Raw genomic sequence first — 16604 nt, 5'->3', positions numbered from 1 at the left:
GCGGCAGGGCCCTCGGAGCGCTACGTTTGCGAAGTGGCCGGGCTCCCTGGGTCGGTGACGGCTTTTGCTTTCCCCAGAGGTAACGGGACGGGCGGTGGGGTTGGAGCACCTGGGGCAACCGGAGGGCACTTTCCGTAGTTGAAGCGCAGTATTCTGTTGCGTTGGATTCGCGTAGCTGTTCTGCCCTTGCGGTCCAGCGTGGGGAGACGCTGTGAATTTTGGCCAAGAGGAAAGTGTGGAGTGCAAGATACCGGTACTTTATTTTGCTCATTTTAATTGGCAATAATGCCACATTTTTTTCTGAAGACTGTAATAAAATTGTAGTCTCAAATTTATTTTTGATTCAGTTGTCCAGAATTTTAAGTATTTTTTTAGTTGAATTAGTATTACGCACTTTTTGTATTTCAACAAGTAGCAGAAATGTAACTATAGGTACATATGCTTTATTGAAGGGATAGAAATACCCGGCGTTAGTGAATATTTGGGCCTTTGGATAACTGGTGGTGTCGACCAAAACAGGTGCTTTGATTACGATTTCATTGCTGTGACAAAGTCCCTGATGTCCACAAATAAAAGAAGGGAAGGTTTATTTTGGTTTAGTTCATAGAGGTTAGTCCAAAGTTGGCTGGTTCCAAGACGGTGGCGTGGCAGAGGAGGCAACAGGTAGCAGCAACAAGCCTGCTTTCTTTCTGTCCCTTTATGTTCCATCCAGGCTACAAGCCTGTTGATTGTTGCCACCCAAACCCAGCGTGGGGCTTTCTTTATCCACACCTGAACTATGCTAAGCCAAGTTAGTTATCCCACAACCATAATATAATCCCAGTGCTGCTCCCCTTGACGCAGCATCATGCCCGCCTGATCCAGCCACATCTCAAAAGCCCCATCTATAAGCGCAGAAGTCTTTGGAAGGACAACTAGATTCAAGCTTTCGCAACAGGGAAGCCAGGAGATGAAGTGGATTTCTGAGGAGTGTGAGAAATTGGTTTGGCATTTTGAATTGCAGGTATGTATAAGACATTCTCTTGAAAGGTGTTAGGATGGAAGTCGAGATGTTGAGTCATTTTTGTTGTTGTTGTTGTTTATTTTTTTGAGACAGTCTCACTATGTAGTTGAGGCTGACCTGGAACTCACTATGTAGCCTAGGCTGGTCTCGAAACTCAAACTCACTCAAACTTAGGGGATCCTCCTGCCTCAGCCTCAGGCATGTGCCACCATGCCCGGCTTGTTTTGGTTATAGTAACCATTTTCTTAGCATTTATAATATACTCTGAGTACTGAGCACATATTTTGTGCAGATTGTTCTAGAGGCATGATCACCTAGCAACAAAGAGATCCACACTTTCATTAAGCTCATTTTTTCTAGTGTTAAGAGATCAATAATATGTATTAAAAATAGATTAAATGATTATTAACACCAAAAAATAACAGAATTGGGAGATTGCATGAAATGACATTAAGGAGATATTTAAAAGGTGAATATATTGGATTATTTTTTCCTTATCCTAGGTGCTTTATTGGTAGGTAGATTTTTCATTAAAATTATATTCTTTTGTTTGATCCTCAGTACCAAAAAAAAAAACAAAAAAACAAATTATATTCTTTTGGGCTGGGGATTTAGCTCAGTGCTTTTGCTGCCTGCCTTGCAAGCACAAGGGCTACAGTTCAATCCCCAGTATGGAAAAAAAAAATTTTTTTTTATTTTTGGGGGTCAGGGATTTAGCTCAGTGGTGCCACCATCTGCCTTGCAAGCACAAAGTCCCAAGTTCTATCCCTGGTACCAAAAATACATATACATTCTTTTTCTTTCTTTGCTTTTTTTTTGGCAATCTAGCTATGTAGTTCAAGCTGGCCTTGAACTTACTATGTAGGTCATACTGGGCTTGAACTCACTGTATCACCCAGGTTGGCCTTGAACTCGTAGCAGTCCTGCCCAAGCCTCCAAAGTGCTGGGATTACTAGTGTGCACTACCATGCCTAGCCCTTTGATACTTTTTTTAAAAGATCTAAATTTTGGATTCATTCTTAAAGTACATAATTAAGTTATTGCAATAATATAGTACTGTGTTAGCTTTCAAACTGCTAGGACAAGATCAGGAGACACCTATATATACAATTTTATTTCTGCAATGTAGTAGTGAGTTACCTCACAAAAATCTCTGCAGCATTTGGGGGGGGCTTATCTTTTTAATACAGCCATTCGTCTGTACTTTGAATTTCATGTCAATTGGTAGAGCAATATGCCTGATTAAAAGAGTTGTCTTTTCATCCTCTCATGCTCTCTCTCTCTCTCTCTCTCTCTCTCTCTCTAACAGGGTCTTGCTTTATCACTCAGCTAGCCTCAGACATCTGAGTTTAAACCATTCTCTTGCCTCAGTCCCCAAGTAACTGAAGAGATAACATCATTTAGCCCAGCATAGGTTTTTTTTTTTGAAGATAAAATATTTCATAGATTTACAGTTTACATAATATGTCTCTCAGATCCTTTTTTTTAAAAAATTTACCTAGTTTAACTCAAATGCTCATTATAGTTTTGAGGGAAAGTCATTGCAAACTTTCATGTAAATTTAATTTGAAGATAGAAAGGATTGTTGAATTGATTTTTTGGATTACTTTTGAACATGAGAACATTTTTTGCCAGGCACAAAACTAGGAATTTCCAGAATGAGGATGCTTGCTTTTTGTTTTTAAAATTCATGAGATATTTTAAAGCTAGTGGTCTTAATATTGTTAGCTAAAAGCAACCTTATATCTAGGGCCATCTTCTCAGAGATAAGAATAAGAGATGCCTCACCCAGCTCTCAAATGGAGGAGAGGCCAAGAGTATTTGGTCCCTTACAACAGAGAATGACCGTTCTGACCACTGAATTACTGTGCTGTGTGAAGGACCTCTCTTCAGCATCCTGTTCACCTCTCCCTGTGTGCATTATTCACTTATCTTTGGCCTGTGAAGTTCCTGTTTTTATCTGTTCTTGCAACTGTGTACCCTTGGTTGCTATAGGGTGATACATGTACCCTATACCCTAAACGTGTGGGCTCTCAAAGGAGGAAGCATTTCTGACTCGATGAAAGCAATATAAATCCCTCCTGTCTCTCCAAACTGAAATAAAGCTGACAGAAATGTTATTTTAGTTTTGTCACATCCTGCTGGGGTCTGGAGAGCTAGGTCAGACACAGACACAACCCTATTTCTTTTTACTTTTTTTTTTTTTTTTTTTTTGGTTTTTTGAGACAGGGTCTCACTATGTAGTTGAGACTGACCTGGAACTCACTGTGTAGCCTACACTGATCTTGAACTCAGTGATCCTCCTGCCTCAGCCTCCCGAGTGCTGGGATTTCAGGTGTGCGCTGCCATGCCCGGCTAAGACAACCCTGTTTCTGTGTCTTTCTCTCTCACTACCTGCCACCCTGGGTTCCTGCCCTCACTCCAGCAAAGAATAAGAAGTGGGGTGAAGCTGGCTCAAGCCTAAAGCTGTAGATGGAAAATGAAGAAGTCAGAAATGAAATGGTCTGAAGCAGAGGATTATTTATGATGTTGCACATGCAGGGAAAAGCTACCTTGTAATAAGGTAGAGGGAACTTGACTAGGATCTTTGCCCTGCTTATACTTATAGGGGTAAGCTGGTCCCTGAAAATAACTGTTTCACTGATTGGTGTACTCTGAGCCAATCAGCATCTTAGCCTTTGTGTCTGGGTTAAGGAAAAAGGTCGGGAGGCTAAGGGCATGCATTCTTGCATTTATGTAATAATTTCACAAGAGCTAGCTTCCTCCAGTCCATAGTGCACAGTAAATCTGTGGTGAACACAATTTTCAGTCACTCAGGTGATGCCCTAATTCCCTGCCTACACCCACCTCTAACCATCGCTACAGTTTCAAAATTTATTGGGATGTCTTTGCATTAAAATAAATTTTGGGCTCTGGGTGTGGTGGCGCACACCTGTAATCCCAGCACTCGAGAGGCTGAGACAGGAGGATCTCTGTGAGTTCGAGACCAGTCTGGGCTACATAGTGAGTTCCAAGTCAGTCTCACCTACATAGTGAGTCTCAAAAAAACGCCCCAAAAATAAAAAAATAAAATTTGGGCATTAAAAACACAATAAAGAGTGGTAATTCTTTTCAGGGGTCATGGTGATTTGCTTTAGGTTCCACTGGCTGTGTAATTATAGAATTGTTCATTTAATACTTTTTCCCCAGTTAAAACTACTTTATTGAACATGTAGAGAGGAGATGTAAGCTCTAAGAATGCAGAAAAGGAAAAAACTAACGTTACATAAAGCACTTGACAGGAAATAGGAATCGTTTTGCCAGTCCACCATTTAAACTGTGCAATAAGTGGAATTATTTTTTTCTTAATACAAGAATGGAGAATTACATGTGGTCTTTGACTCTTTTTCCCGTAATTGTTGGAACAAGTTCTTTGATGCTTTAAATACCTTGAAAATATCATTCATAGGAAAATGGATGCATATTGAGGTTATACTCTTAAGTGAAATACATGTCACACATGTGTAAATACCAAATAGTTTCTCTGGTGTAAAAAACTGTAATTGTAAAGAAGATCCTAATGGTATAATTGACAATGTGTAATAGGAAGAAAAGGGCTAAAGGTGTAGGGGAAGTGGGTAGGGTAGGGGAAAGGAAATAAGGAAAAAGAAAAAATATGAGAAAATGAAAAAATGGAAATAAAGTTTTTTGTAAATAGAAAAGGGAGGAGGGGGTGAAGGGAAGACAGGGGTATGGGGAAAAAATGAGAACCAAGATCTGTCATGTAAAAAGGTACAAGATCCCAGTGATGAATGTAACTGTACTGTATACCTAAAATGTATCAATAAACTCAATGAGGAAATAAATAAATAAATACCTTTAAAATAGAAGGAAGATGGAGCCTAAGGCTTTTTTTTTTTTTTTTTAAATATTGTTTGGAAGAAACATTGTTGTACTTAATCACTTTTTTCCTATTTGGTCATTTATACTTTTATTTCCCTGCTTGAAATGTATGCAGAATATTTGTGTTGAAAATCAGTCATTTACTTATCTTTTGTTACTAAAAACTACATTTTTGGGTTTTTCTCTAGTGGCTGCCGGAAGAAGTACGATGTGGTCTGAGGGACGATACAACTACGAAAGTCTTCCAACAGAACAAGTACCTCCTCAGACTGACCCCAGTGTAAGTTCCTCCTACACACAGAATCACAGAGAAGCTAGTGTGTGAGTTTACCTCATAGAGCAAAGCTTGGCCTAGGAACATCTTCAAGTGGCAGAAATTAATGAAAATAGGCCAAGCTATCTCTTTTTTTTTTTTTTTTTTTTTTTTTTTTTTTGGTTCTAGGGTTCAAACTCAGGTCCTTGTGCTTATGAGGCAGGTGGTGGAACCACTAAGCTAAATCTTCAGCCCCAAGCTTATCTCTTAAAAGTTAGAAAACAAACGGCATTTTATTAATGTAGAAAATCTACATTTTGGGCTGGGGATTTAGCTCAGCGGTTCAGTGGCCTGCCTCGCAAGCACAAGGACCCAAGTTCAATCCCTGGTACCACAAAAAATAAATAAAAAGAAAATCTATATTTTGTATTGCTTAAACTATAAGAACAAATACTTTATATTGAATTTAATTTGTGAAGTTTTAGCATATAAAAGTCAGACTGTGCATTAGTATTTGAGCATCTGCTCTTGCTATTGGCTGTCATGTATTTGTCTCTGTTCTTAAAAATGTTTACAGATTGAACGTATAAAATTGAAAGAGTAGACTTGCATTTTAGAGGAAGCCCAAAGAGGAAGTCTTTAGAGGAAGTCTTCCCGGAGCCCAAACATGTTAGTGTTCTTGTTTAGGGCTCCTGTGGGGCGCTTCCCTTGGTCATTTGGCACGGCCAGTAAGATCGCCTGTGGGTGCAGGCAGGCAGTTTGCCGTCTGTCCTCCTGCTGGTCTCTGTGGCTCTGGGAGTTGGGAATTTTGAGCTAGGCCTTTCTCCTAGGAGTGTGCTGTTTTGCCTACTGTACCCAGTATCCGATCTAGTACTCAACAGGAGCTCAGTACTTATTAAATGAATATAGAACACATCCCCCTCCCTTCCTTTGTCCTTCCGTCCCTATCTCCCTCTTCCCCTTCTTTCTCCCTCTCTCCCTCTCTTTCCCCTCCCTCCCTCTCTTCCTTTCTCTTTCCCTCTCTCCCTCTGTCCCTCCCTCTCTCTGCCCCTCTCTCCCCCTCTCCCCCTCTCCACCTCTCCCTGTCTCCCTCTCTCACCTGTGACCACAGCCCTCTAGAGGCTGAGGCAGGAGGATCGAGCGTTGGAGGCCAGTGTGGGCTAAGGAGCAAGGCCCTATTTCAAATATAAGAAACAGCAGCAGCCACCATTAAGTTGTGCACAGGCCCTTCTAAGCACTAGGCCAGTCAGGTTGTGGCAGTGATGTGTGGAGATATCACAAGTCGGTTACACAGCATCAGAGGGCATAAATGCTTGTTTATATGTAAGTTAGTGTTTTCTATTTGCAGTACATTATTTATTCATACAACTCGCTGAAGTGGACAGTGTCTTTTTCAGGGTCATCGTCACTGGCCTAGATCATAGCTTACATTGGGCTTGATACAAGGTGATTTAAGTTGGAAAAATGAAGAGGCTGTTATATTTCAGGATAGACAGGCTAACTTGTTACCATATGTCATTTTTTCCTGGTTAGTATGTACACTTCATGTTTATAATCAACCCAATGTTTAAAATTTTTTTTGACTTGATAAAATTATTGGACAGTTTTCCTGAAGGATGAACAAATGATGTAGGTAAATGTGGTGTAGAAGGAGGTGAGGGATGGGAAGAAATTAAATTTTAAATACTGTATTCCTAGTACCACAAAAAGGGGGGGGGAGACATGTGATAGAAGTCCTCAGTGAATGAATGTTTTAGATTAAAATTTAAATAAAACTAAAACATTAAAGTATTTTTATTTTGTTTCATTTTTAAAAATATTATTTTCTATTTGTTATGTGAAACAGACTTTTTTTCTTCAATAAATATTTTGTACAATAATAAGCAGGTAGGGAGATAATGTTTTTAGGAGTACCTTTATAACCAGGCTAGATGATGAGTCTCTCTTCCTTGAATTCTCTGGCTCCTTGGTTCCTCGTAGAAGAGGAGGAACCTCAGTTACTTTTATTCTTTTGAAATCACAGAACCTGCCCAGAACTTGTACAGATTAATTCCTTTCCTTTTTCCTTTTTTTTTTTTTTTTTTTAACAATAACAAAGTTTCATTGTAGGTAGGAAAAACACAGGCTCGGCAGGGCCTCTTTGGGCCAAGAAAAAGTAGAAAAAGATGTACACCCTACAGAATAAAGGTGGGCCATCATCCAAGAGAACATAGTGGTAAAAACTCAGTGTGGGCTGTCCTTTTAATGCCACCTATTCCCCAGGCTGTATCAGGTCTAGGCTATTCTATAGAAAACCTACTTGAGGGCCAGGGATTTAGCTCAGTGTTTCCGGCTCCTGCTTTGCAGTCACAGGGACCCATGTTCAATCCCTGGTACCAAAAAAACGAAGAAAAAAAGAAAACCTGCTTGAGTTCTCACAAGAAGTCCACGTGCAGGGAGGACTTTAGAAACTGTCTATACATAAGTTCTGGAGAGTTGTCACACCTCTTTTCCCAGATAGTTTTTGCCATACCCTACCTTCTTGTCTCATTCCCCCCCCCCAAAGAGACACATACCGCTCTAATTCCTTATGGGGTGCTAAGGAAATGGAGACCTTTGTCTTGTACAGCTTCTGGCTGGAGGCCCTACCTACATGGAATTAGGAGCTCTCCAGCTAAATTATATCTCTGGCTGGGTGTTAGAGGATAATGAGAAAAGAATTATCGACTTTTGAGCTGTCTGTTTGATGGGAGAAAGACAGTAGCTTTATTATTATGTTAGATGTAGAACCCAAATAGGAGTAGATCAGGTTTCCACCTTTCTTTTGGAGGACAGAGTACACTATGGCCAAGAGGGGGGTTAAGCTGAAGACTCATAGAATTATCCACCTAAGGGATCTATGTAAAAATGAGCCCATTTAATCTGTGGTGAATTAGGGTCATTGGCAAATGCTTATCTACAGCTGGAGCAATACTGGAGTCTTGCATTCTGAAGAACAGCTTTCTAGAGGTTTTGAACAATAGCTTTCTTCTCAGTCCTGTGAAAGTTCTAGTGACCATTTCCCATGTAGGATTTTCATAACTTGTTGCTACATCACTTGAGGATGGACCAGAATGGTTCCTTAGGAACTGGAAATAAGGCTAGGGTATTGAGGTACTGCAAGGCTGCTCCTCTTGCCTCCCTCCAGCCTTTTGATTTCCCAAAGAGATTTTAGAAATACCTCCTCGGTGTCCCTTACAGTGCATGACTGCAACCTCCTTCAGAAGATAGACTGCCTCCAGGATTTGTAAAGTTTTTTGCTTCTATTTTATAGATGATTCTTACTAGTCTTTCTTAGTCCTTATCTGGTCCTTCTTTCCAGATTGTTGCATGTGTAGCACCAAAAAGGCATTTTTGGAGTCTGTGTAGATAATTTCAATGCCCAAGTAAGAGGTATTAGTCTTGCCTTTCTCTGGTCTTGGACAAAACTACTTCCATCAGTGCAACATACCTCTTCAGGGTCTTGCAGGGGCAGGTCACTAATGTCCTGCCTGTTTGCATAGGTCTGGAGGATCACTTGTTCTCAAATGTGGCTACTGTCTGGACCTGTAGGCATTAGAGACACAGGATAAGAGTAGTGCAGGTTTTTGTAATAACTTTAGATATGTCTAAGAGCATATCCTGGTACTTGGCAAGCCATTCTCCTGTTAATCACAAATAACCTTTGACTTGAAGAACTGCTCTGACCTTACAGGAAGTCAGGACTTTCTGTCCTAAAGCCTTCCTCTGTTAGCATAACTATATCTGCTAGTGCTTTCTGGTAGGGTGTCCATTCGGCAGCCACTTTGTCTAAGTTTTTGAAAAGTATGCCACTCAGTAGAGTTCATGCCTAGCCTTTAGGTCAAGACTCCCAAAGTAGTTCCTCTCTTTTTGATACATAGAGGAAGAAGGATTTTCTTCAGTCAGGTATTTTATTAAAGCCACCCAGCACATTCTATCTTTTGGCTAACTAGATCTGAGAGACCTGGCATAGTCCCAACAAGTAAAATCTGTTTTAGCGTTTGTCAGAATTTGGCTATTGCCCCCAATTTGCTAGTAACTGTTCCTAGCAAGGGAGTAAAATACTGTGGGATAATGAGAAACTCGTGGTTCAGTGTTTGTTCTTCAAAGTGACACATCAGAGCAGGAGTAATGAATCTGACCAGGTGTCCCCTTGACCCCAACTATGGCTGTAGATCTAAAGGAGGGTTTTCCAGAAAAGGAATTCAGAATTTAATAAAGTAATTGAATTAGCTCATCCATGACATCCGGGATTACCCAGAGCTTCTCATAGGAAATGGTGATGTTCATGGACGGGGCATTGTAGGTTCCCTCGGGCCTCTTCAGAGGGACAAACAAGGGTTTGGATGACCTAGCCCTCTCTGAGCAGGGATGGTCAACCTCTCCAGTGCTGTGAGTCAGGCACATTGGCCACCTCATGCTCAGAGCAGGGCCCAGTGAGGAGCTTAGTGTAGTCAGGTGCCCAGTTTGCAGTCTTCTGAGACTTGAAACAGGCAATCTTTACTCAGTTGTCTTTGGATTTTCCCCTAGAAAATTAGGGTGAATTTAAAGCATTGCCAGTTGCAACAGCTAAATTCTAGCTTTTCTCCTTTGACCCTCCCCCAGATCTTGATTGTTGGACACAAAAAGGCCATGTCTAACAGTTAGGTGTCATAGGTGTCATTAAATAGGTGGGATCTCCTATCTCATCAGTCAGGTGGGGATTGAGGACAACATCATCAAAGATATCTCTAGATATTGTAGTTTCTGGGTTTTTCCTAAGATAAATGATCACAGAAGGCTGAATATGAGAGATTTCATGACACCTTAGAAGTGGAAGCCCACATGTTCCCTAAATAATCGCCTGAGCTCCTACCTGCACGGGTTAGATTTTTCTGGTTACCTTGAGGTCGCATGAAAACAAACATGGGGAAACGAATGTGGCTGATCCAGAGTATCAGCCAGTCACATGACAAGACAAGGTGATGACCCTGATTAAGTTAATACCCTGAGAAAGAAGTGGCCATTTAGGGGGAAAGTGCATGTGGAAATTTGAGTTCAGAGGAATAAACTTGGGTGGTTGCTCAGGCAGTAGACCAAGTTACCAGTAGCCATTTTTCCCAAAAGAGTGAGAAAGCTGAGCAAAGTACCATGGAGAACAAAAACAGATTAGAAAGGCACACCAACTCTAGGTCTCACACATTGTGTCTGAATGATCTGTTCTGCAGCTGAGTTAATAACAGACTCTCTGGCTGTTCTTTACTGACTTGCATCTGCAATGAGTGACCAAACAGTGAGAAACAGAAGAAAAGGGGAAATAAACTTCAAGCATCCCCGAAGACCTTCTATGGCTGGAAGAAAAACGTAGCATTTTAGAGAGAATCAAACAAAAAAATGTTCCCAGTGGGCCTTACTTGCTCTCCTGGCTGGCCAAAGCAAATATATTACCAGGTTTTGGGGTGCTGGACTCTCCTTCTGGAGGTGGCTTCTAGGTTCTTTGTGTCCTGAGCAAAGAATTGGGCAAAACAAAGACAAATGGATGCAAAAATTTATTAAAGAGAAGAAAGAAACAGGCTCTGCAGAGAGTTTGGGCCAAGTAAAAGTAGGAAAAGAGGTGCACCCTACAGTATGAGGGTGGGCCACCATGAAAGAGCAAACGCATAGGCCCTTTTTCTTTTAATTTCACTCCTTATTCCCTCAGTCATTTTCATTTATAAACCTTTCTGTACTTCCAAGTTCCTCCTCCCAAGGACTCAGGTACATTTTTTTCTCCTTTCTGGTGAGTTTAGAGTCTTATTTTTGTTAATAATTTAAAGCTTTTCTTCACCTCAAGATGTTAGGCCCAGTAGATTACACTTGGAAATTATCAGTTTGTCTTCAGTGTTGGACCTAGATTTTAATTATGTATAGCATAGTTTCTCTCTCTTTTTTTTTTTTTCCAGTAGACTGGTGATAATAGATTCCTTCTTGGAATAATATTTTAAAATCTATAGAATAGGGGTGTATTAAAACTTAAGGAGTCCCCTTGCATTTGAATATCAGTATGAACTATAGAAAAACAACATTTGTGGTACAGTAATATGTACTTCAGTAGATTGTTAGAGTTTCATTCCTGAAACAAAAATCAGCTAATAAAGAGAAAGTGTTTGTTTTGGCTTCCAGTTTTGAATGTTCTGCTCCATGACAAATGGGGTCTATGGCAAGACAGTGTATCCTGTCTGTGCTAGAGCAAAGCCACTCACCTAGTGGCAAGGCAGCTCAAAGAAAAAGAGACCAGTTTCCACAGTCTCCTTTGAAATCACACCCCTCCCCCAGTGACCTGACAACCTCCCAGTAGGCCTTACCCAGTCAAGGCTCCACTTCATCACAGGAGCGCCTCTCTTGGGAATCTTTGCTACGTGGACCTCTGTGACACATTAAGGGTCAGAGTGCACCAGTGAGTCATTACCATGAAGAGCTGCTGTGGGCCTTCCATTGCTATAATTTTTAAAGTGGTAAGGAGTGAGTGCCAGGCATGGTAGCTCCTGCCTATAATCTCAGCACTTGGGAGTCTGAGGCAGGAGGATTGCCATGAGTTTGAGGCCAGCCTACATTACATAGTGAGTTCAAGGCTAGCCTGAGTTACATAGTGAGACCCTGTCTCAAAAATACCCCCAAAATAAAATAGAGCAGTGATGATTGTAACTGATAATTTGAGATTCCTGTAACAACCAGATGTAACATAATTGAAGATAATGTAATTTCTATTAATGACTCAGTCACTTACTTGTGAAATTGCAAAACAACCTACTGCTGCAGATCAGCATGGAAGACCTTTGAAACCGTGGAGAAGGAACAGTTCTGACTTGTGTTCCCAGTGAGGGGACATAGGCAGCCATAGAGTAGCCTGGCGCTTTTACAGCAAGATTGACCATAAGGTTTATCAGACCAGAGGTCTTTTAACTATACAGTTGCAAAGTGAATGTGGGCAGTCCACTTGTTTTTCTTTTTGCTGTTTTACTTTTTGTTTCTTCTTCTTTGCATATAGTATAGGTCAAACTTTATTCAAAGAGGTAAGATAATTTAAACAACTTTACAGTGTCTTTCAAAAACATCTGGAAATAAAGTTTCTTGGCCTCACCTCATCAAACTCATAATAGTTGTCCACCATTGAAGTCCTTGGTTTCCGCTGGGGGGTAACCTGAGGTGGAGCCCTGGGAACACATAGGCCAAAAATTGACAGTGATTAGGTCCCACGAGAGTTGCGCACCTTGTTACATGTCATCTTTGCAGGGTCACCATTCAATCTATTCAAACAAAGGAGGCATCATTTAAAAAGCTGCCTACTCCCTCACCCGCCCCATCCCTTTCCTTGTCCTCTCCCTCCAGCAAAAACCAGACCCTGCAAATTTGAGTCCTCCATGGAGAAATGTTTAAAAAGAGCTAGCATGAAAGATAGAGAAACGCATGTTTATTCTGTTCTTAAGGGAAGAGCGGGGCCTTGGCATGATAGCCTCCCTTATGTGGGGCTTAAATTATATAGAAAAAGCATTTCTGACAGTTTTCTGCAGAGCCTGTTTACAAAAAAAATTGTAGAGTCGGTAGGACATGTTATGAGGTGAACCATGGGACTGGATTGTCCTAATGAAAACAGTGCTTACTGTTGCTCATTTCAGTGTATGGTTTTAGGAATATCGGGAAGTCGCTACTGCTCAGTCTCTAGATAATCTGAACACAGGAATTCCCATTGGAATTGACGTGCTCATGGAAGAAGGTCCCTCTGCCACCCCCGAGGCACAATCCCAGTTGAATGCCCAAACTTTCATTCAAGCTTCTTGTGCTACCCTTAAAGAATGGACACAAATCCCAGAAACCAACACCCCACAAGGTTCCTTTGCCATCATTAGACAGGGCCCTAATGAGGCTGACTTAAATTTCATGAATTATTTGTAAAATGCAATTAGAAGACAAACAACCCCCAAACAGTGGATGTTTTAGCCCATCAATTAGTGTGTGAAGATACACATTGTCAGAGAGTCTTGGCACTCCTTAAAGGAAAAAAGTTAAATACTGCTGAAATGATTAAAGCTTGCCAAATGTAGGAACTGAAATTCGTAAAGCAGAATTGATTGCTGTGGCTTTGCAACCTTGAAAGTGTTACAACTATGGCAAAGAGGGAAGTCTTTTTATTTTTTTGGTGTTTTGAGACAGGGTCTCACTATGTAGTTGAGACTGCCCTGGAACTCACTATGTAGCCCAGGCTGGTCTCGTACTCACAGCAATCCTCCTGCCTCAGCCTCCCAAGTGCTGGGATTACAGGCGTAAACCACCACACCCGGCAAAGAGGGAAGTCTTCAAAAGGATTGCAAAAGCTGTAAGTAAAGTAAAGAAGGCAGGTGTGAAAGAAAATGTCCCAAATGAAAGAGAGGATATCATTGGGCCAGTGAGTGCCACCCTAAATTTGATAATGAAGGAAACCTGTTTTAGGAAATGGGAAGGGGAGGTGCAACTCTCCATACCCTGATATACACCCCAGCATGGGAATGGACCCAAAATCACAGTAACCACTTTGCAAGTATGTCTGAGTACCAAGGGCTGATCAGATCCACAACTACCTTTTGAGGGAAACAACAAAGAATAAAGAGTCAGAGACAGTTTTGAAGACATAAAGGGGGCTGGGAAGATACTCACCTCATCAGACAGACTAATAAAACTCCATGGTTGGCATGCTTTTGTTAGCCAGTGAGAGACTCAGGTGAAGGGATAGTATGTGTTTCATGGAGCAGCAACTATAGAGAATGAATGAACAAGGATTGAGTTTTTGAAGAACCAGATTTTCCGTACACCCAAATGCCTGTATATTGACAACTGTCCTCAGTACATGCAGTCTTGCCCTCAGGAGTGCCAGGTTATCAGCATTCCACCCATAGCTGGGGCATCTGGCCTTCCTCATACTTCCCTGTTCCCAAAGCATAATTGTGAGATCTGAGTGACATAGCCTAGTCCCCAACAGTCAGTTCTTTTTGTTTTTGTAATTGCAGTAGTTGAAACAGGGTGACTTGAGGTTGAATGGCGTTTAGGCATTGTCTGGTTTGGCTTCCTTTGTGACATATTGTCAGTAAAAATACGAGACAGAAACACAGTAATATGCTCAAGCCAGTGTAAAATAAAAAATGGGCTTTATTATAGTTCCATGGATTAAGCTGATCAAGAGTATCAGCAAATTTATCCTACTCCTAAGTTTGCTTATCAAAATTTTGAGTCTGCTGACATAGATAATACTTTTTTACAATACATTTAAATCAATAGCTATGCATAGCTGTATGTGCTTTTTTTATATGCTTCCAAGGGTGGGTAGACTGGTTATACATGAGAGGAGTTGACAATACCGAGTAATATTACGACGACCCTGAAGACCCTATTGTAATTGTAGGCTTTCTGTTTGATTTCCCACCCACATAACAGTGGTCTCTAAAACACTAATTTGTGGCTGCAATTTTGCATCAGTAGAATGTTGTATATTCCAAACCTTGTCTGTCATTCTGGTCCAATTATTTACCAAATGTGCACTGAGTAAGAGATAAAGATGACACAGCATTGCTAAAAATTAATGAGAGCAAAGGCTGGGGATTTAGCACAAGGTCCTAAGTTTGATTCCTGGTACCAGGGGGGAAAAAAGTAATGAGAGCAAAGAAACAGTTCCAGCAATAATCAACCCTGACATTCTTTTCGTTTGGTGCACCAGGTGATCTTTCAGTGGTTGCAGTAGGTAAATAGCAGGAGTATTGGCCCACAGCCTGGTGAGATTCACTGGCATCCAAACTCCTGGCATGTGCCCTAAGACTAGCAGGGTTTTAATTAACTAGGGCTCCTGTTGATACACAGTGGCTCAGTGTACACTCTCTACACATTTATGAGGAGTGATTCCATTCAGTAGTCCCATATATAAAGAGAAGAGTTGTAAGAACATATGGAAACTATGTGGTGTGATCTTATTTTTCAAAATTAGAACATTTGAGGTATTTGTAGGAAATTTAGCCATATGCCCTTTCCACAGCTGATCACTATAATAAGGAAGGGCCATTTTCCAAAATGTTTCCTGGTGTCCAAGTCTGCCATTAATAATGGTCTGTGGCAGTGAAGGGCTAAAACCACACTAGTGCCATTCATGTTGTCCTTCAGCTTTCTGGGTCATAGTCTTCACTTGACTCCATGTCATGGGTTTTGTTGCTTGTGTGCTTCTCAGCATCTGAGGTGTTTCTTCCAGAGTCATCTGATGAGTATAGTGGCATCAGGCTCCCCAGGGGTTTGTAGTAGTCCTCTTTCTGTGGTTGCACATTCCAGGATGGCTTCCGTAGTGGTGTTCCATTATCTGTTAAAGTAAAAGCATACCCTCGTCCCCATCTTATTAGTTGCACTGGGCCATCCCACTTTCCTGTTTGGACATCTTTCCATGAAACTTGTGCCTTAGGCTTATCAATAGCATCATCCTTCTGCCAATGAGTGCTGAGGGGAGTACTTTTGTTTTCTGCAAGTGGATTCAAAAAATGTAAAGTGAAGGTGGACAAGATGTAACTGCACTTGTGGAGATAATTGTACTCCTTTTTGCTTTTGTAATTGTGTTTTTAAGATGTACACGCTCCACTATTGCTTGACCTTGAGGATTGTAGGGAATGCCTGTAGAATGTTTAATATGCCAGGGCTGAAAAAAGGAGGATAAAGCTTCACTAACATATGCAGGATCATCATCCTGCATATGATTGTATGTGGTACTCCCATAGCATTGAAGGCAGACAATGTTGTTGAACATGCCCTTTTTTCTTGCCAGTGTGGCCGATAGCATGGATCATGTGGGTGTAAGAATCTATAGATACATGTACATACTGTAATCATCCAAATGACTGAATATGAGTAACATCCACTTGCCAAATTTATTTTTCTTTAAGGCCTTCGGGGTTACATCCCTCAGCAGGTATGGGATGTGGGATACATTGGCAGGTGTAACATGATACAGCTAGCTTCCTAGTTTGTGAATGAGACAGTTGAAATTCTCTTGCTAAGACCCCACTGTTTTGATGGTATTGAGTGGAAACGCCCTGCCAAATCAAAGGAAGTAACAAAGAATCAGCCTTTCGATTACCATAGGCTCAGGGTCCTGGTAAGTAGGGAATCTAATATGTGCAGTGTAAAAGGAAGTAGAACAACTCTCATCCCCTGTAATCTAAAGAATAGATTAAACAAGGGAGGGTCTAAGGTAGCTTTCAAAGTAGCACTTTCTAGCTGCTGGGTAAGAAATACTGCATAGGCTGAATTGCTAATGATATCTACAGCATCATTTTAGTAAGCTGTATAATATATAAAATTGCAATTATTTCTGAACTTTGGGTCAAGAGTGTTAGGGAATTGATCATATTAAAGTATGCTGTGACACCGCCTCACAGGCTGCATGCTCCTGGTATATCTTGGCTCCTAAAATGACCATGCCCTTAT

At 41.0% G+C, this 16604-nt stretch overlaps 3 protein-coding genes across 9 annotated transcripts in view; 2 read left to right on the top strand and 1 right to left on the bottom strand.

Moving 5' to 3' along the window:
• The window catches only part of LOC104873985 (zinc finger CCHC-type and RNA-binding motif-containing protein 1), a 179219-nt gene that overhangs the window by 14465 nt on the left and 148150 nt on the right, over window positions 1-16604 (bottom strand). The gene's annotated exons all lie outside the window — the stretch shown is intronic.
• Window positions 2-16604, top strand: part of LOC104873987 (periphilin-1) — a 62074-nt gene continuing 45471 nt past the window's right edge. For 3 of the 6 annotated variants that reach the window (XM_010640933.1, XM_010640934.2, XM_010640927.2), the window contains exons 1-2: window positions 7-79; window positions 5074-5165. In XM_010640933.1, the coding sequence (XP_010639235.1) occupies window positions 5094-5165 (72 nt within the window). In that variant the 5' untranslated portion in view covers window positions 7-79; window positions 5074-5093. The other 3 variants (XM_010640928.2, XM_010640929.2, XM_010640930.2) reach the window with 3 other exon arrangements.
• The window catches only part of LOC104873989 (periphilin-1), a 282429-nt gene continuing 265850 nt past the window's right edge, over window positions 26-16604 (top strand). Inside the window, exon 1 of the mRNA XM_010640942.2 lies at window positions 26-79. The gene's annotated coding sequence lies outside the window, so the exon portion shown is untranslated. The remainder of the gene's footprint in view (window positions 80-16604) is intronic.

This window comes from Fukomys damarensis, unplaced genomic scaffold (genome assembly GCF_012274545.1).
Source record: "Fukomys damarensis isolate Sample0158 unplaced genomic scaffold, DMR_v1.0_HiC HiC_scaffold_15, whole genome shotgun sequence".
NCBI classification, from domain to species: Eukaryota; Metazoa; Chordata; class Mammalia; order Rodentia; family Bathyergidae; genus Fukomys; species Fukomys damarensis.
This window is presented reverse-complemented; position numbering and strand designations above follow the sequence as displayed.